At 33.6% G+C, this 20,442-nt stretch overlaps 2 protein-coding genes across 3 annotated transcripts; one reads left to right on the top strand and one right to left on the bottom strand.

Moving 5' to 3' along the window:
* Positions 1 to 4: 4 nt before the first annotated feature.
* On the bottom strand, positions 5 to 7,860 carry LOC101745353 (ubiquitin-conjugating enzyme E2 G2). Its single transcript, XM_004933089.5, has 5 exons — positions 7,423 to 7,860; positions 7,271 to 7,352; positions 6,987 to 7,105; positions 2,977 to 3,117; positions 5 to 2,854 (listed from the first exon to the last, which is right to left on the bottom strand). The coding sequence occupies exons 1-5, from the start codon at positions 7,466 to 7,468 to the stop codon at positions 2,733 to 2,735; spliced, it is 510 nt and encodes a 169-aa protein (XP_004933146.1). The 5' UTR covers positions 7,469 to 7,860; the 3' UTR covers positions 5 to 2,732.
* A 2,486-nt stretch (positions 7,861 to 10,346) lies between these two features.
* LOC101745203 (zinc finger protein 501) lies at positions 10,347 to 13,488 on the top strand. 2 transcript variants are annotated; one of them, XM_004933088.5, is made up of 4 exons: positions 10,347 to 10,672; positions 11,260 to 11,421; positions 12,176 to 12,399; positions 12,576 to 13,488. In XM_004933088.5, the coding sequence occupies exons 1-4, from the start codon at positions 10,604 to 10,606 to the stop codon at positions 13,396 to 13,398; spliced, it is 1,278 nt and encodes a 425-aa protein (XP_004933145.1). In that variant the 5' UTR covers positions 10,347 to 10,603; the 3' UTR covers positions 13,399 to 13,488. The 2 variants fall into 2 exon arrangements, with proteins under 2 accessions (XP_004933145.1, XP_062526075.1); XM_062670091.1 differs by having other exon boundaries at positions 10,668 to 10,731.
* Positions 13,489 to 20,442: the final 6,954 nt, after the last annotated feature.

Below are 20,442 nucleotides of genomic sequence, written 5' to 3'. Positions count from 1 at the left end.
AAACAACGATTAATTATTATTTTAATGAAAAATATAAATATCTTGGTGTTCAATTTAGATAAGACAACAACATTTCTATTACAACAGACTTCGCACCGGCATTCTATAGACGAATGAGTGGTTAAATTGTGGACACTTTTTCAGTTTCTCTCAAGCTTATTGTTTAACACCGGTAAAATACCGAAACGTGTTATTAATGGTAATTTTCCAATTACAGAGCATAATGCCGAATTATGCTGAAGCTTAATTGGAACGTGAATTAGAGTTCAAATGCATCAGCAGAGTGCGCTAAGTTAGCACGGTTCTAATTAACATTGATTATTTCTAAGAAACTACAACGAAACGAAAGCCGTACAATTTTTTTCAACATTAAATAATATTACTAACGATAATATAAACAAAATTTCGATCAATGCCAAATTAAAGAAAAAGTCGGTATCGATTGCACGCATCACGCGAGAGCAGTACTTTTGAGAGTGCTCGATTGTGCGAAGCGTTGCTGTAGTTGCAACATTCAACGTTGAGCATTATGCCGCATAGTGCGCTCTTGTGCTGTAATTGGAAAACCACCACAGAATACCGTTCCTTCAAATTGAAAAAATCTGTGACTCACTTTTAAGTTAAAGGCCAGTTAGATGGAGAGTTTCTTGTTTACAAAAAGTTTTTTAATGTAGATTTAAGCAATTCTCCTCCTAATACGCGGACAATGATCGCCACAATATTGTTTAATGAATGTATCTGTATAAAATTAGCAAATTTGAATGACCAAACTCGCACCCAAAACTACTCGTTTGATATTCATATGAATTTGAAAGAACAAGATACTTTTAAATCTCGGATGACACACCCATAGGGGACATTTTGATTCTTGCTTGTGTGCCAAGTTCATATGATAGTACTGCGATTTTTTCACAAAAGTACTTACTATGTCAATTCTCACTATGAAACATGTGATAAAATCTATCTAAATGGCTCTTTGTATTGTAATAAAAATGTCATTAAATAAAAAATTAAGTATAGTTTATATAATTTAATTTAATATAATAATAAAATATTTAAAACCAAATTAAATATCAAGTGCTGTGAGTAATTTAGGTGTTTGCAAAAACATCTCAATTGAATTCAAACCAACTATTTTGTGGACTAATAATAAGTACAAAGATGAAATCTAATGCTTTCGTATTTATCAAAAAGGAAGTTAACTATAATTTTCATAAATTTGGTTAATTTAGTAAATAGTTTACAACTTTTTTTTAAATATGAAAAATTTGTTTATAACTATCTTGATGTAATAACTGTATCTTGATGGTATTATATGGAAATTGCTGTAGCAACAAATTTCGCTAGGCAATCATTTGAGGCACAAATTACTGGATATCTCAATAAAAACTGCAACTTTATAACAAATGTATATCAGTGTATATTATTACATTTAAATAGTATAAAAATATATATTTGTGAAGATCTATTGCTTTTTTATTTTGTCATTTTTTTTAATTCAATTATGTCACACTTTATCTCAGTATATATATAAATAGACATAATATTATTATACAGGTTGTTTGAAATCGCTCCTGAAATATTAATTCCATTTTAGGAATTTATTTACTCATTTACATTTGGTCTGTTATAATAAAATCAAGTGACTCATGGGACCTACAATGTTGAGTGAGGAACATAATCATAATTTGCTTGTTTACATTTAGGTACATTACTGGGACATTAATTCATATTTTTTTAAACAAGAAGTATTTAGTATTATGTTAGTTTTTCCATAACATTCATAGCTCTTTGTTTTTTATTGCTCTACTTAGGTAGTTCACAGTACACTTTCACTTTAGATTAGCTATTTATTCTCGTTTCGGCTTCGGAAACGATCTGTTAACAACCCTTTATTATTGGCATATTCTTTAACTTTTAAAACATTTGTAAATAACTCTTATGTTTTAACAAGATTCATTATATTACTCAACATTGCAATAATAAAATCTAAATAGCCTATTAAAACCATGTCTATATTTGAACTTTATTTTTTTTTTAGTTAAATTACCATCTTGTACTACTACACAACACAAATGTCAGAATCCATCACATTATAATAAAATACATACCCAAAAATCTTCAAACCATGTACAAATTATTGCTTCATTTTTCATTATAAATATGATTATGATACCAACTCATAGGTTCTCAAAACCCTCTCTACCACAGCTACTCAAAACTAGAATTAATTAAGTAGGAAATTTGTTCTGTAAATTTTACATTGCAGTACCAAGCCCGTGATGCTTTCCTCGATTGGCTAAGCAGGTCTCATAAAGTTTAATGTTAAAAACCTTTATATGAATATAATTATTGTAGTTTAACAAATTGTAACTTCAACATTTATAAATACAAAACATTATTTCTGTTAAAAGTTTCATATCTCTTTCATGATAAATAAAATGACCAGAGGTCAATCGGTTTGTTAATTGACGCTCCTTAAGTCAATATAATTGATATAACAAGCAAAGTCTAATAAGGCTTCCAAAACTAGTTGGCAACATTCTAATATTTTATGCATGAGCTTTGCAGATAAAAGTTGATAAAAATGTTTGTTAAAAGTGAATATATTATATAACATTATAAATATAATTTGCGAATAATAAAATACCGTACCTAAACGTGATATCCATTTCAGCATTTACTTAGCATCTCATTTAGATATTGATATAAAATAATCAAGAAATAAAATATTAAGGAGGGGGCAGGTCCAGAGTTTTCCTTACGATTTCTTCGGCTATTTTATTAAATTGTTCTCTGTCTTCTCTCCACATTTTGGCAGCATCGACATTGGCTCCACTTTCGTCGTTGGGTTCTGAAATATGTTATTATTGAACAAATTCAGCTTCTGTCTACATTAATGATACAATAATTTATTTAGGGGTAAAAAATATATATTGCTGTTTTGGAATTCAAATTGTAAATTTTAAAACCCACCTGCTAACATGCTGACAACAGAGAGCAGTATTTTTTCGACACTTTGTACAGGTGACCATCTTTCAGCACTGGTTTCGTAGCCCATTGGATCATCACCTGGTGCATGTAAGATTGATATGCATACCCGACCATCAGCATATACTGTAAATTGAATAAATTTAATTAATTTCATGTTTTTTAAAGTTTATAATCTTAGTAGGCTGACGGCATTTTCCATTTTTCTGATGATGCGTGGTCATCGTCGTTTGCGGCAGCAATAATAAGGAGTGCCAACACACTACTTGAGACAGAAAATACTTCACACCTCATACACATGATACATTTCGCGAAACATCATAATATAGAGAATAGACATTCGTACTAGAGCCTGTCACACAAATGAACAATGAAGACCTACAGTGGACCAGTGGGTGGTTTATGGCCTTTTTTTCTTTCTTTTTTTCTCCTACCTATGCTGATAGCCTTCAGTGTGCAGTAAAAATTAACCCAATTTTGAATGCAGTTGGAACAGCGCCCCTAGCGGAAAACGTAGGCAAACGATCCCATTGCATGCAAATATGAGCTAACTTTTACGCTATTGAGAACGTTAATAAACTAGAACTAAGCACACAGAGGCTATTTCAGTTTCGCCATAACGTATGGGTGAGCTCACAGGGTTCAAACCGGTGTGATGCTAGCACTGGCCCTAGCAAGGACCGTGCTTCGCAGAATCTACCACCAGATCGGAAACGCGACCCGCTGAGAAGATCCGGCGAGAAACTCAGTGGGCTGCGTCTATGGGTTTATGGCTATAACTCTTCCCCAGTGATCTTTCGAGCAATGAATTATGCAATTAAAAATGAGATCGCAGAATATATAAATTCTTCTCAGTAAAGATGCAGAAACATACAGTACATTTCTAGAGAACAAAAGTTTTTCCATAGGGCCATGTAGCTCGTCATGAGTAAGACTATGAGTACCTACCTACCTACTTAATGATTGTTGTTATGTTAACATTGAATTTTGTCAAAAACATATTTTACTAACCTTATTTAAAAAAAACATACTAGGTAATAGGATTTTAACTAAGACAATTATCTCAAAAAATATTGTTTATTGATAATGAAACCATTTGCCTTTCAATTTATTCCGAAAGATGGTAAGTTTTTGTCAGTTGCTCTCTTAATTGTAAAAAAGTAATCCAATTTTAATACCAAATTTAACTTTATATTTATGAAAAAGAGCAATGTAATCATTTCATTTTTGAACTGCAAATACATTTTCATGCCATCAGATGTGCATTGTCATTGCAATTAAATACAAGGTTGTTTATAGGTTATCAAATACATATTATTTTAATTTAATAGTTTTATTTTTGTTATTGAAACATAGTTGCAATATTGCAATTTTATTAATTGATAACATGTGACCTCCTTAATAAAAATAAACAATGTTATCAATATATTTATGCATATAATGATGAAATGACTTTTAAATAATAATTTTAAAGCTGTTTTTTTAAACATCTAATTATATTCTTTATAAATATTTGAATAAGTATGTACATAGGTAGTATTTATAATTTTCTTGGACATGTTATTCCATACCATGAGTTCTAGAGAAGTTAGTATTAAAATTAGCTTTACTTTCAATTCTTGATACAGAAACACCATTTTAGACCGTATATTACTGAGCATTAAAAAACAATAAAAAAAGTGTACAGGTATGTCTGCCTCAAACTACTTGATAGAAACTAGAACAGTAACAAAATCTTGGGATGATTTTGGTGCTTTGAGAAATATATTCTGGATAAATTTTCTGTTCAATTTAAAATGTCAATCCTTCAACCAACTTATCTTCACTGGTCATAATTTATAGTCACTTGCCTAATATACTTTCACTAGAATGCAAGTCACTTAAAGAATCATGGAGTGTGCTATGCTTATAAAATCAATTTAAGACCACATTATAGTTGTGACAATTCAGATACTGAAATTTTGAGATTAGCGAGTCCAGATAGCAAAAACCTTGTCAAACTTGTCTCAGAGGATGTTACAGAGGGCAGGTCATTCATACTATGCAGAAGACCTTACATTGCAGAGGAATAAATAAATATATAACTGGGAATATATCACGAACAGTCATCTGGCCCAAAATTAGGATTCCCCATGGTATGGGTACCAGAAATTGACATAAATACTTAGGTACATTTAAATATATACATATATAGATAATAACCACCCAGAAAAAGAACAAACAAACCTCTCCATCACACGAATGTTTGCCCGATGTGGGAATCAAACCCACAACCCTTGGTGCAACAGTAAGGACTGCTAACTACCGCACCAGTGAGTCAAAGTCAAATTTGATCAGTTATTATTATATGAATTACTTATATTCTGGATTATGGAATACTTTATTAGTCATTTTAATAATGTACGCAAGCATTACAAATGTCCAAATATTTCTTTATTCTTTGAGCAAGGTATAACCTATTATAACAAAAAACCCAAAGGCTTTTTTTTGCCTTTATACTTTAGAGGTTTTAAAATTAAAAATACTTTAATAGGGATGATTTTACAGCCTGTAAAGAAAATGTGAATGGTAAAACCAAGTAGTGTTGAATTTTATTATATTTACATATTCATATAATAATATGTAATTTTTTTCTGGCAAGGAACAGAATGCATAGAAAGCCAACCACTTAACTTAACACTTCTTTTCAGATGTGATAGTAAATTTTGGATCAGGCTCATAATATTAGTCTTAACCATTTAAAGGCATCAGAGAATGCCTACTTAAAATAATTTTGAGTTAAGGCTGTATGGCCTAGCAAATTACTATTCATAATCACTACTTGTTTCTTTAGTTACTACAAGTTGTAGACTTAATTAAGACTATTTATTTCTGTTTAATCTTGTGTTTGTGTTTACAGATGACCAAGGTGTTATTTGTTGATTTTGAATATTATAGTAACAACTATTTTATCTATAAAAAATATTTCTAGACTTTTAGATTTGACTTCACACAAAATGAACTACAGTCAAAACCGTTTACGGCGACATTGTTTAGAACAACATGCTGGTTATAACAACCTAGAACAAAGGTCCCCGCTGAATGCCATATGACCGCCTTATTAAAAACATTGCTTTATACAACATTGCTTATAACGACATACCTCATAAAACGACCACATTTAACTAATATTTCGGAGAATTAGATCTGTTAGAACGACCGGCTAAGCTGTATTGTAAACAATTTGAATAGGTATCCACATTTGTCTTCAATGGCTATTAAAATCAGGAAAGAAAACAATAGGATTTAGTTTAGTGTAGGGTCTTTTCTAATTCTTAGAAACAAAACACGTGCATGCAGTAGGTCAAAAACCGCTTCTTCATATCTCTACAGTTAGTTTATTACTTATCTATACACAAAACGCACCAAAACTTTGTGGAGTTATTCGTGAAACTTTCAAAATGTCGCAAAGAAAAAGAAAACAAATTAATATTGAAGAAAAATCGCGTATTTTGTAAATATATTTTTCCAATAATTCCCTATCGATTTGTTTGTACTTGCACGATACACATTAAACATTACCGGTTGTTACGACTATCGGTTTTTACGACTGAATATGAGCAGTCCCTTCGATGTCGTTATAACAGATTTTGACTGTAATAGTATTTCCAGATTTGGCAGTTTGTTTGACTTAGGTTTTCATCTTAACGCTAAAAGGATCCCAGGAGTTAGATAAGCACCAAATATCATAACCACAATATTCCAATATTGATAAGTAACACCATAGTCGTCTTAGACCACAAAAACTGTAAAATATTTGAAATATCAGAAACAAATGACAATAAAAAATGTGAAATTCAACTGTAAAACTAGTCATAATAACTTCATTATTGTTTTTATATTCCAATACCTAAGGTATGTAATATAAATTATCTAAATATTAATCGTTATCTAAATATTAATCGTTATTAAAATATTAATCTAAATATTCATTGACATCTCTTTGCATACTTAACTGTTCGGATGAAACATTTCACACAAAAATTGCATCTTTGGAGGACTCAATGGATAATCAGGTGGGAAGACTAATTTTGCTGGAAAAATGCCACCTTCAAAACACGTGCCTTCAGGACCTCTGTAATAAATAATAAATAAAGCAGCATTTTTTTTCAAAGAAAATTAAATTGTAAAAACACCAGTATATACATTTGTTAGGTAATTTAGACTTAAATTATACCAACGGAAAGATATCAGAGCTGAAATATAAAGTATACTACTGAAAATATGTTTATTTACTTACGTTATGAAGGCTTCCCATTCGAAGAAGTTATCTTCATTTATAGGCCCAGCTATAATACCTTCCGGCGGATTTACTGTTAATTCTGAAATTGTAAAGCTATTAGAATTACGTACATTTACATGAATGCAAAAAAAATATTACTTTTTACATACGCTTATATTCTGCCATCAACCTCCGCAATGCAGAACCAGCCATCATTTGGTCCGTAATTTTGAATGACAAAATGGTACGTTGGGGCCAAAAATTTACTCAGTGGCGTTCGAGAGCACACTGAATAACCAATATACTGCACGGAATGATCTCAGTTTGCGAGAATAAAGTTAACAGTTAATGTAATCCAATGCAGTTAATGAGGACGACAGAGAACGCTTTAATGCCCAGTGAAATTATTCAAAGTACTATTTATACTTGTCTTATCGTTCTTTTTTTTTCTGGGATTAAACTGGGGTTTTTATTTGATGAATTGTTAACGTATTTCAATGGAAACTTAATCTGGTTAAAAATACGAAGTCAAAGTATTGTACCCTGTTTTTGACTTCCCTCTGATTTGTCTGACTCTGTCATCAGAATTCAGATTTTATCGTTGGAATATTCTAATATACCGGCAAAGGAAACAATCACAAACAACCTAGCTGTTTGCAACTGAAGGATGATGCCATGTTTATTAGATAAAACCATTAGACGTAATTGATGAAATAATTTCCCTAAAAAGGGACAAAGTGTTAGAATTTATTAATACTTCAGTTAACTGCTTGGAAAAACCTGATAAGGCACATCAATTCATTGTGCCCTCTTTCAATTTTCATAAAAATTTGTATAAGATTAATAAAAGTTGAAGAAAATATAAATTCGACGTTAGCTACAATGATTTAAAAAGAATCCGATTTCTATACTGAAATGAGAAGAAGATACTTGAATCGGATACACTTTTATACTACTCGGTAAGAAATAATATATTATTCAAATATTTGTATTTGTAAACAAAGTCCTAAAGATTGTCATCGTGACTTTTTATTCATCAACGATCTTTTATTTTTATGTTCATTGGGTGACGGTAAAAATTAAAAAATAACGATATCGTCCTCAGTATTATCAACCTACAACAACTGTTCTTAAGGAAATTGCTATCGAAAATAGAGATAAGTAGGTTCTGTTTTATAATATTACATATTACCATTGGTTTCATAAATAGGTGCTTGAGGTCGATACTCTCCATATTCTGGCTAGTCACTATTTTCACTATTTTTAATAAAGACCTCTGGACTAAAAATGTCAAAAAACCCCCATAGCGCAAGACATTGCCCACTGGAAATGGCTACGTGCATAGATAGGATACGCTCTACAGCGCAGCGGAGTCAACGCAGCATCAATCGTGTTTGAGTGGCAACCCGTGGCAGGAGAAAACCTGGTCGCCTAAGTATACTTATTGACGCACCGTAGAGAACGAGGACTGCCGGTATGACCTTGAGTGATATCAAGGAGCAAGCGCAAGACAGGGTCAAGTGGAGACAGCTTGTGATGGCCCTTTGTACCAGCAGGGTACCCTAGAACTATAACAACAACAGTGTTGGTGACTTCTAAGACCATCACTTTAACTTAATGAAAATTATTACGCAAAAACATTACCAATGTCATTTGCGTTATATATGTACATTCAATGTAAGACAATAAAAATCTCACGTTTTTGGATTGCTTCGCGACGCCATCATGTGCATATTTATAAAGGCAATTAATTAAGAGCTTAATATCTTTATTTAGTCTATGGTTGTCTTCGCCTTAGATTGTTACTTCAGGAAAATCAAATTTATTTACATTGTGTACCGTAAAATGGGGCGATTCGGGACAAATTCCAACTTTATGAGCAATTTTAAGGTAGTTGTTGATGTATATAATGCTATATCAGGATCAAAATGATTGAGTCTTGGGGGCATCTTTGTTGTCTAATTTAAAATTATGCAACTAGCATTCCAGTTTAAGCAAAAAATGCAAAAATAGGTGTAATCCCTATTTACCCGAAAATTGCGGTTAATTGGGACGAAATGAGAAATTTGCTAGGGTTGGCACTACTTTTATTTTTATATATAGTTTTAATTTATTTATTTATTTAGTTGCACCAACAAAGTGATCATCAATAAAAAAAATTGAAAAACTGACAAAAGTACATGGCAGACATCACCTCAATTATAGGTGCAATCGACAGTGCTGATATTTCTATCTGGGTTAAGAGATTAGGTGTGTCGGTTATTCCATGGATTAATCAGATGAATACCCCCACTCTGAACAAATATTAAATATTTTATTAAGTGTTACTTAGACATTTTTGTCCACCTTGAGATTTTATTGATCTTGTTACATGTCTCTGCAAAATCGACTTACTTATATTAAATTGCTTATCTATTTCAACTAAAGACTTATTCCCAATTTCGCTTCGAATAAACCAGATTTTTACCAACAAATTTAAAAAATATTGTTATAACTACATAGACAACCCTACAAACCTGTACCTATTTATACTTAGGTCGTTTCCATTTCACGTATTGTCATCCCAATTGACCCCTTTTTCGTTGTTATTTGTACCTAAGACGTCCCCAATATCCCTAAAAACAACAGATTTTTACATGTATTTTTATTTAATCAAATACATTAAAACCAATAACAACTGAGACTTACCTTTAATATATATGCTGGTTCAAACACTAAATAACGTTTATAAATCATAGTCGTCTTCTATTATTATCAAATAAATAAAAGAGAGCAAAGTTTCTAGCACTAAAATAATTACCACCACAGGAAGTTAATTTGAAACGCGATTTTTTATAAGTTAGCAGCTATTATCATGCATATTCAGAGTTGTTTTGTGAACTTTCAACATTCTACTATTAAACTACAAAAAATGGAAGATTTTGCAACGAATATAAAACTTATATTGAGCGTCGAAAGATTTTCCCGGTTTTTTCCCGATTCGCCTTTCAATCCCTAATCGCCCCATTTTACCGGTACATATTTAAATAAACATCGCACATATTATGTATACTTTAGTATAAATATGTAGGTAATAAAAATAAAACAAAATTCTACTTTGGCACCAGATGACATTCATAGATACACACAATAAACAAGAGCGAAGGGCAAAGAGAATATTAAATCTCTTGGCGGCAATGACGATAGCGGCAATTCAATTTGGAAACAATTCAATGCTTACAAATTTTGTTTAGTCTTTTTTGAGAATTATAACAATTCAAGCAAAACTAGTTTTTGCGTAATTAATATTCAAATAAACTAAAGCATTCATTATGAATTAGGACGACAAGCGGTGTTTTTACAAATTTAGAAATGGAAGCAAAGCATGAGTTGGTATTAATAAATCAAGTAGAAAATGTCGCGATGAGCGATTTGACCTGCGTAAGTTATTTAAAATTTATAAGTGAGAAGAATTGAGGCGTTTGATTTATCCTTGTTTGGTTTGTTTTCGTCCAGATCCGTAGATGATATTATAGAACAGTAGGATAAGCAGTAGTAAAATTAATGAATAGTATGCAGCGCCATAGTTTGTTTATATGTTTTGTATATAATAGAAAACTACCCCTAGTGCTATTTTGACTCGTGACTATTGCATGCTGTGGCCCAGATTTATCCTTTAGACCAAAATATAAGCTACCTAAAATCATGATAAGAGCATTGTTCACAAAGCCAATCACTTTAGCTTGATAAGTATAATTTCATTTAGCCATTTTAACCAGCTGCCAACAGCGACGCCTCGATTTCATATTTCTGTTATATTCAGTCTTTAATTTGTCACATAAGGACTAATAAATATCTCAAAGGCAATAAATACAGTCCACGCTGATTTACCACAGCGCAACAATGGAAGAACATAACCTCTAATCAGTGAATAATAATTACACATGAATTGAAAATATTTATTTGTTTTAAATTTTCAGATAGGTACATGGGTTTTTTTATTCACTATCTTAATCGTTAATTCGCAGAACGCAGGATCATGTAATGATGAGCAAATAGCAAGATACGTTTGTCGTATATGCAAGAAATCTTTCTACAATGCGAAAGCGCTGCAGAATCATAAAAACATGCAGCATGATCCAAAAGGCTCTGAGAACGGGGGGAATACCCGAAAACGTTGTTTTGGTCAGGTAAGAAATGGATAAGATTTGAGTCTAGCATTTCATGTCAGTGTCACGGAATCATATTAAAACAGTTTTCTTAAAGGTTTAAGCTTAAATGAAATAGGTTGACCTAAAGGTTGTAAATACCAGGTCATAAAATTAAAAATAAATAAATGGAATAATTCGTTAAACTCTACATTAAAGAGCCTTAAGGATTATCTTCTTTTAAAGTACACAATGTTCTTGCTGCACCCTTAGGATTGACGTTATCAAAGGGCTATATTGAATTACCGTCTAGAAAGCGGCACGCATGTCGCTTGTCGAAAGCTTGTTCTTAAAAATGTATTTTTAAATATGATTGACTTTTGTATCGTTGATTCTAAGGACTTGCAAATTTAGCAGGTGCATCACTCATTGCAGCTTTAGAAGTTATTGTTTATCATTATCATATTTTCTCTCGTTTCTAAAACTGGTAGGCTTTGCTAGTTTGCACCGGACAAGGACAACTTGCAAGGACAACCGTCCTCTTCTAAGAGCAGTAGAGAAGAATTTATGCATTTTTATTAGGAGGTGAGAGTAGTCATCAATCCTATGTAATTGAAACATTCGACCTCATGCCTTAAAGTAGTCAATGACTTACACATTATGGCGTTTTGGGATTTCCGGCTAAGCTTTCGGCTAAGCACCAGACGGATCGTGATCTCATTTGCTCAGCGGTGTCAACAAAACTGTCTTAATCAATACATTTCCAGTTTGACTTAAAGTTTATTATGAACTGTAGGATATCAACGCATTTCCTGGTTTTAAGTTCATATCAATGAAAGGTAGCACTGAAGGCGACACAGTGAACGATAGTGTAACGACGAGAACATTTTCTGAGGACACCACTTATTTTATAATTAAAGTTCAAGGCGAGGGTATTGATGGAGGTGCTTTAAAAACTACGAGTCTCGGTGGTATTATCAATAGTACACAGATGAAAGTCAAACCTGCTGTAAACTTAAGGTATGAATTAATTCGAAAAATGCATAATATCATTGACTAGTCTGTATTGATTTGTCTATGTTTGTCGGCGTATTTTATTGTACAAATACGTGACCTGTTGTACAAAAATGTATCGTAACGAGTTTGTAACCGATCTATTTAGACGTTAAATAGTCACGTTGTGTTTTTAAATTCAGGGGCCCTTTTACTTGCACATTTCCATCGATGTTACGTCCGGACGTGCTGTGCCGTCAAATATTCTTCGACTGTTGTGATTATTCACGTCACTACCGAGAAGAGCACACTAAAAGACGCAAAGCCGCACTTCGTTGTCAAGTGTGCGAAAAGCCTCTAGACAAGGAATTTAACCAAAACAACCCGGTACAACGTCCGAGTGTGACGACACTTTGTAGAATTTGCGGCGAGACCTTTTCCGACAACGCGTCTTACGTCGAGCACAATCGTTTCGTTCACGCAAAAATGAAGCCCTACCAGTGTCCGATTTGTGCGAAGCGTTTTACTCAGCAAGGAGGCTTGCAGCAACACATGAGGATGCATTCCGGTATAAGACCTTTCGCTTGCACGTATTGCCCTAAAGCGTTCACTCAGAAAGCCGGTCTCGACCAGCATCTACGTACTCACACCAAAATTAAGCCGTTCCGATGCGTCATATGCGGCAAGTGTTTTTCCCAATCGGTGCACTTGAGGCAGCACATGAGAACTCACACGAATATACAACCGTTCGAATGTGTATACTGCGGAAAAAGATTTAAACAGACGAGTCATTTAAATTTTCATTTGCGTTCGCATGTCGGCGAAGGCGTGATTACAATGGAGAAATATGCTCAGGCGATACAGCCAGAGAATCAGTTGGATTTTTTGAACTTTGCAAGCTTACAGCCGGTGCAGGATGGTGACACCCTTTACTATGCAGCAGAACTAGCACCGCCGAATTCCATGGTCGTTCAAAGAAACTTTCCTTATCAAGTGCAAAGCTCTGATGGTATGTTACCGATTTAATTTATCCTTAGGTACATACAATTAGATGCAAAATTATTATTCCTGATAATATTTATTAAGTAAGTTAAAATAAAAGACTGTTTCAAGTTATTTGTTATTTTTAATTAGAAAAGTATGTTCATTGTCTATTATTGCTTTGTAAAAAACACTCGTAAAATCCGACCCGCTTCGCTGACCGATTTTTGATCTGTCTCCGATGTAATCCGACCACTACAACAATTTGCAGGATTCCCCGCTTGGCCTATTTGAAGATCCAGCCGTTTCGGAGTCTTTACAATACATACACACTATTTTATACATACATTCACACAAACTTCAATCTATGTAAGTTCTAGTTTATTTAGCTGTGTTTTTATTTGACTATGCCGAATAGCATCATCTCATTTCTTCCCGTGGGTGTCGTAAAAACGACTAAGAGATTATCTGGAGAATAGAAAGAAGCATTCTCTGAGTATTATACCAGTATAATGTGATAGCTATAGCATTGACTAGTGATAGAACGTATTATAAAACCGCAAAAATAGGTAGGTAGTGACTTGAAAACTGCGACAAACGACGTTCAATATAATTGAAAATTTTACCTCGTGTCCAAAGGTCAGTAGTGGCATTAACTTTATGTTGTTTAGGAGTTCCGGCGATCATTCAGTCCCTGGTGAGTCGTGATCTTTGTCTGCAGCCACCAAAAGTACTTTAGTTCTTAATAAGTACCAGTGAGCATTTGCTACATGGACACAATTAGATAAAATAATAAGTAGTGGCTTTGCTGTGCTCCTGCTGTAGCTGACATCCATGATCGAAGGAAACCAGTCACCATCAGGCGAATCGAATGCTCGTCGGCCTACAATGGTAATAAAAAAATGGGCAAACGTTCATTTCAAACAAAATGCTACTAAAATGTGTGCAGCATGCATATTTAAAGTAATATGTAGAATTGGTTTTCTACTAAATAGTACTAGGATAACATGATTCCGTTGGAAGTCTCAATAAATTCTAAACGACCTACCTACCTGCAGAATGCACTTACTCAACTATAGGAATTTTTCCCTCCTGCTGTACCAGGAGAATATAAAGCAGAGGAGGTGCGTAGATAGCAATTAAAAAAACAAACTAGAACTAGAACTTGTCACTATGATAATACATATACAGGTATATTGCACTTCCTAGTCCCACCCCTAAAAGCTGAAAAGCACAACATGCAGGCTTCCTGCTTGCACGCCTCCGCAATTGGTTGAATTGATGTTGAAATGAGATTGCGCAGTTTGTATTGCATTGCATTTTTAATTTACCTCAGAATTCAGTGTGGGACTTGAACTCGTGCAGGAGGATGTATTCGGCAGTGCAATCATTAAAACTGAGCGTCATTAAAACTTAGTGATAAGTTGAAACCGTATTATTGTAGTTGTTACTTAGGTTTTTTTTTATCTTAAAAATAGACGGTATTAAAACAACATATATTTTAATACACGCAATTGATACTGGGACTATAAATGCACCCGTCACTATGACCCACATACATTTATCAATCTTATTTAATATTATTATCCTATTAAATAAATAAAAAAAATTTGAGCAACATACATATTACTGAAACACGCTGAATGTAATTTATTGAAATTCATTCGGCTGAGATTGGCTATAACAAAATCGAGACTTGAAAAAAATATGTTTCTAACAAGCAAATACATTGAACATCAAAGCGTGACCTGATATTGAACTTTTATTCATACTTAAAAAAATATTTAAATTTGCATGAAGAGAATAACTATAACTTTCCTATTTGGTGTCGAGTTGTTTGCCAGATATCTGAATTTTATTTAGCTTATTCTATCACTCGGGCAGTAATTGCGGAAGCTTGTATAGCGCATTTGTTTTGACGGATGTAGCGTAAGCATTATTTAGACAAAGGTATTCGGCCGATGATGTGCCGGTCGTCAAAACACACGTCGACGACGGCGTGTGGGCGATGCGTGGTTGGTTACATTTCGGTCTTTTGTATATTTTGTTTTGGCCGCGTATGGCACGCCAGCGATAACAAAGGGAACTGTCTGATGGTTGCATCCTGAGAAAACGACCTTTTTATGTCGGTTGACCTTTTCTTTATTCTGACAAAAAAGTTTTTTAATGAAATTAATTTAGTTTTCTAGAAAAATATAAATATATAGCAACCTTTATGCCGCCTTTATGTCTACAATATAGATTATTAGTAATTTATTATATTAAAATTAGATTAATATCACACAGTAAGTGGTGAGGCCTAATACATTTTTGAATTCCACTATTGCTAAGCTTTCGTTAGTTATCATACGGTTTAAATATTTTGTAGAATTACTTTAATAAATCTATAGAAGCTTGTATGTATTTCGCAAGCTTATTTACACCGCATCCAGACGGATTATGAAACTCACATAATTTAAATAAAAATGAACCGCATAGTGATTTAAAAAAAAATCCAACTTCAACAAAACACATGTGGCCGCCAAGGCAGGCGTGATTTACATTTTGTTTACATCCGCCGACTGAGGGCTGAACGGCAACTTATACGGCCGTAAGGGTTGAATCCAAAAATGGCATGTCCCAGATGTCGAAATAAAGTTAACGTATTACGATCTTTATTTTACTTCAGTGCCCAGCATGATGATGTAAATATGTTAAAGTTTTTGCTATTTCAATCATCGATTTCGCCTTTTAATGTACATTTGCTAAACTCAACTTTTAAAGCCTTATTTACCTATTAGAATCGTAACCCTATTTTTTTATAAGCTTAATATTTGGAGCACAAAAATAATTTGTTTGTAATTTCACGTCACGATCAATGAAAACTCGCTAACGTGATCACGATAACAATTCGCCAATGAGACTCGTCTCAAAATTCACATGTAACTTGATGAAGTTTATAATAATCTTATAATCAACTTTGTTGTAATCTAGCGCGGCGCGGCGGCTACAAAAGATTGACTCGATTTCTCGTAACGCCTTTTAAGTCGCCGTTTGACGACGATCTTGTTTACGTTTGACGAACGTTAATGGATTCTGTAGTAATCTGTGCCATGCAAATGTAGGCGTAATTGAAGTATCTAGCATAATTTGTACTTCCTGTGATTATTTGACGTTCTATTTTTTGAATCCGAAAAGAAGTTCGGAACAAGAGAGTTTCAAAATGATTTCACTAACCGCTAATAACTAAACCATCGATTCCAAATCAAATAGCTTATTTAATATAAATATTTCATAGGTGAATGCTTTGAGTGAACTTTTATGTTAATGAATTATACTAAGGAAATAGGTAACGGAATAAAAACGGAACTTAAATAAGGACGTAAGGAACAAAACAATTTTTTTGGTTCACAAGTATAGCTATACAGTACAAAATTAGTTCTCATTTGAATCGTAGTCAGCTCAGATGGATTCAACTGAACCACTATTACTGTTGTTTTAACGTTAGCAGCAACCATAGACCACCATGCTTAGCGAAGAGTCTAAGACAACTCACTGAGTATCACGGGTCTTGTCAGCGGGTCGCGATTTCACTGCGGTGATGAATGCCTTCACAAACCAAGCTCGAGTTGTTAGGCTTACCTTAGATGTGCTTGGAGAGTGGTTAGCGACCCCTACCCCACTCCCTGACCCCACGAGCTCGCCCACCAGTCCCGATGATTTTGTAGAGTACTCCAGGCCATCAGCAATATTTTCATTACCAAAAAGCTAACTTTCAGAATATTGTTTCGACTAGCAACAAATGGTTGGACTTGTTCACGGCCCAGCTGGTGCTATATAGTTATATATGAAAGCCGCCACACACCCTGAAACATTTCGTCTAAGTTTACATAAAATTAACGCCCGCCCGATCGTTCAAATCGAAAAGCACGACTCTGTTGCGGTAGAAAATAAGCAGGATTTTAACTAAAAACTAATTTTACTGCAAGATCTCGAACTTTCCATTGTAATTTATATTATTTTCCATAAGTCACGTAAACACGAAATATGAAAATTATGCGAAACGTCCGAAATAATATAATAACATGAAAAACGCGAGATTACAGCGTAAAAGTACTCGTAGTTTTAATTATGTTACAACTCCTTAGTCTAAGAATACCTACTAGGCAAGATTATGTTCGCATTACCTCCTACCATCAAATATGTTCAAATTGATACGTGAATAAAACCGCGAGGCATACTTCATATGATATACATAACATATAGATATATATGTATACGTTAATCATAAGATCTAGTCTCTATTTATGCTTAGTACCTAATATTTTAACCAAAAAAATCGTATTCTTCGTATTAACGTAATTCGTATTAACGAGTGCACTTGAATTTCTTGCCGCCGATTTATAACCTATGACCTCTCACTCACATAATAAATCATTATAAATGGAATACAAACAATATATCATACTAGTTTTCTGAACATTTTATTTTTGTCCAGGATGTATTTGTCAGTCGATAGAAAATTTGCTGGAGCTCTGTCTGTCTGAGTCGGACAGGTTCCCGGTGCGCTGCCGATTGACGTTACGCACATGGCCGCAACGTCATAAAACATAATTTACTGCTACGCTCCGAGTTCGCGCCTTTACACTCTAGTTTAAACGGCTTTGTGCTCCACGTTTAATCTAAAACGCTTTGTAAACGGTCCTTTATTTCAGAATACAGATTTATGCTTTTCATCGCTAATCGATGACGCTCTTAGTGTTTATTCAGACGGCAAATAGCCGACGCGTTTTACAGAAATTCACTTTGAACGTTCGTTACTCGTGTACCGCAGAGGAGCCTATTAGTTTTACGTTCAATAGCGATATCTCAAAGAAAACGTTTAACGGAAATATTTTAAGTAAACAGAATTGATTCGTGCTTCAGTGACTGCGAAGAGAATGGCAGAGGCACGTAGGAAAAAAAGAATATAGCGCTTTTTTAAGGAAAATAACTACACAATTGAATGTCCCATAAAAACTGATGTTTTTTTTTTTTTTTATTGCTTAGATGGTTGGACGAGCTCACAGCCCACCGGTGTTAAGTGGTTACTGGAGCCCATAGACATCTACAACGTAAATGCGCCACCCACCTTGAGATATAAGTTCTAAGTTCTCAGTATAGTTACAACGGCTATCCTACCCTTCAAACCGAAACGCATTACTGCTTCACGGTAGAAACAGGCAGGGGGTGGTACCTACCCGTGCGGACTCACAAGAGGTCCTACCATCCAAACAAGTTAAATAATATTTTAATTAATATTGATTGAATTGATGAAAAAATTACCGAAAAACAACACAAATACTATAATAAAATGTATCTTCTATATAATAAAATTCAATGTTCGTAGCTAGGAATTTATAAATGCGATTGTCCCCTATTCTTTGAAATTTGGTACGGTTTTTGTTGACACTAAGCCGAAACCATGGGTTACACTGATTTACTAAATATAAGGAATATTAGACATATGACGTGGCGGGATGGATGGTGGTTGATATGGTATTAAGCATGGAAATCTACTATAAGAAATCTGTGTTTTTGCCTTAAAACGTTTATTTGTAAATTTATAACCAATTTCATTTTATTTTTGTAAAATTTAAGTTAATGCTAATTTAGTTTAATCTGTCAAAATGATGAAGAAAGACGTGTCTATTGTTATCTGTTGCAAAGTTTTTTTTCACATTAGACAGCACTGTTCAAATAAAATCCTTTGTTCTAGTGATTTTTTTTTCTTACGCCTAACAATACCTCAGCGATGTACTGTACACACATTTTATATTTAATTTTAAAGGACTCTCTTGTCTTTATTCGTAGCGTAAAGTCCAACGCCAATCAAATTAATATTTGGAACCTACTGAGCTTAAACGCAAAGAGAATTGGTTTATAAACGTAGAAGCTATGCTGGAAGAAACATCATCAGCGCACAGACGTCCACTGTTGGACATAGGTTCAAGAATCCCAAAATTAAGTATACATATAGATGAATTAAAAGTTTCCTCCCTGTAGCTTATGTTAGCGTTAGCTGATAGCTAATTAAAATAATATTATACACATAATATGTGGTTTTTCAAAATACATTTCTTGCATTTTTTTTTAATAATTATCAATATTTCTGTCCCTTGTCTTTTTCAAAATGAATCCTATTTCATGGAAATTTGGAGGGCGTCGTATAAGATAATGTATTCTGAAATATGAAATAAATTAAATAACGAAATTTCCCTGTAAAAATTGGTTTGACAGTTTCTGGAAAAATTGAGTGTTATCAAATATTAATTTGTCTTTGATGTCGCTCTAAATACATTTTTTTAAATGTTCATATTGAATTATAAGGAACCTTGTGCGGAGCTCGAAAACATCTTCCCAATTTTTCCACTATTTTAAGCTTTGCCCATAAAACAGGCCGAGTTCAAAATAATTTATAAACTTTAATTATAGGGGTCAATGGCTGAAAAGGTCTATGTGTATGAAAGCATGCAAATTTTCTGTAGTTCAATTTATGGGGAATGGAGATATTTTTTCTACTACTACGTGTTCACGAATAGCTTCCATGATTAAGGAGTTGCATCGTAGTATAAATGATACGAAACTCGTAAATACAGAAATTACTCTCTCTCTCTCTCTCTCTCTCTCTCGGAAACTCGGAAGTACTAGGGTCATAGTGAGCTCATAGGGGTGTACCATGTCTCAAAAATCCCGTGTTTCAAGGTAGGTGGGTGAACACCACCACCAACCTTGAAACATGGAAACGTGAAAGAGTGCTGGCAGTGGGGCTCCGATAACCGCTTAACACTAGATTTGCCGTGAGATAGTTTAAAAAATAATAAAAAAGAAATTAAAATTTTATTGTTAAAATCATCGAGAGTCACTTTTAATATTTTTTTACATAGATACATACAAGTCTACATTTCGGGTAACGTTTTGATCTTTCTTGTGTATCGAAAATAAAATTGGGCTGATAATTCCAAATAAACCAAATTTGTTTTCGATCTTCAATAAATTTACATGACACGACACGACGAATTAATACGTTGAACGCTATATGAAAAATCGATTATTTTCTTCAGGTCACGG

This window comes from Bombyx mori, chromosome 1, assembly GCF_030269925.1.
Source record: "Bombyx mori chromosome 1, ASM3026992v2".
Classification (NCBI taxonomy): Eukaryota; Metazoa; Arthropoda; class Insecta; order Lepidoptera; family Bombycidae; genus Bombyx; species Bombyx mori.
This window is presented reverse-complemented; position numbering and strand designations above follow the sequence as displayed.

Excerpts from the sequence above, each read along its gene's own strand:
- LOC101745203 (XM_004933088.5), top strand. The coding sequence starts at position 10,604 with ATGGAAGCAAAGCATGAGTTGGTATTAATAAATCAAGTAGAAAATGTC. Across the intron at positions 10,673-11,259 it reads CGATGAGCGATTTGACCTGC|AACGCAGGATCATGTAATGA; the intron begins GTAAGTTATTTA and ends GTTAATTCGCAG. Across the intron at positions 11,422-12,175 it reads GAAAACGTTGTTTTGGTCAG|GATATCAACGCATTTCCTGG; the intron begins GTAAGAAATGGA and ends TATGAACTGTAG.
- LOC101745353 (XM_004933089.5), bottom strand. The coding sequence starts at position 7,468 with ATGATGGCTGGTTCTGCATTGCGGAGGTTGATGGCAGAATATAAGC. Across the intron at positions 3,118-6,986 it reads TGAAATGTTTCATCCGAACA|TATATGCTGATGGTCGGGTA; the intron begins GTTAAGTATGCA and ends TTCAATTTACAG. Across the intron at positions 2,855-2,976 it reads TGTTGTCAGCATGTTAGCAG|AACCCAACGACGAAAGTGGA; the intron begins GTGGGTTTTAAA and ends AACATATTTCAG.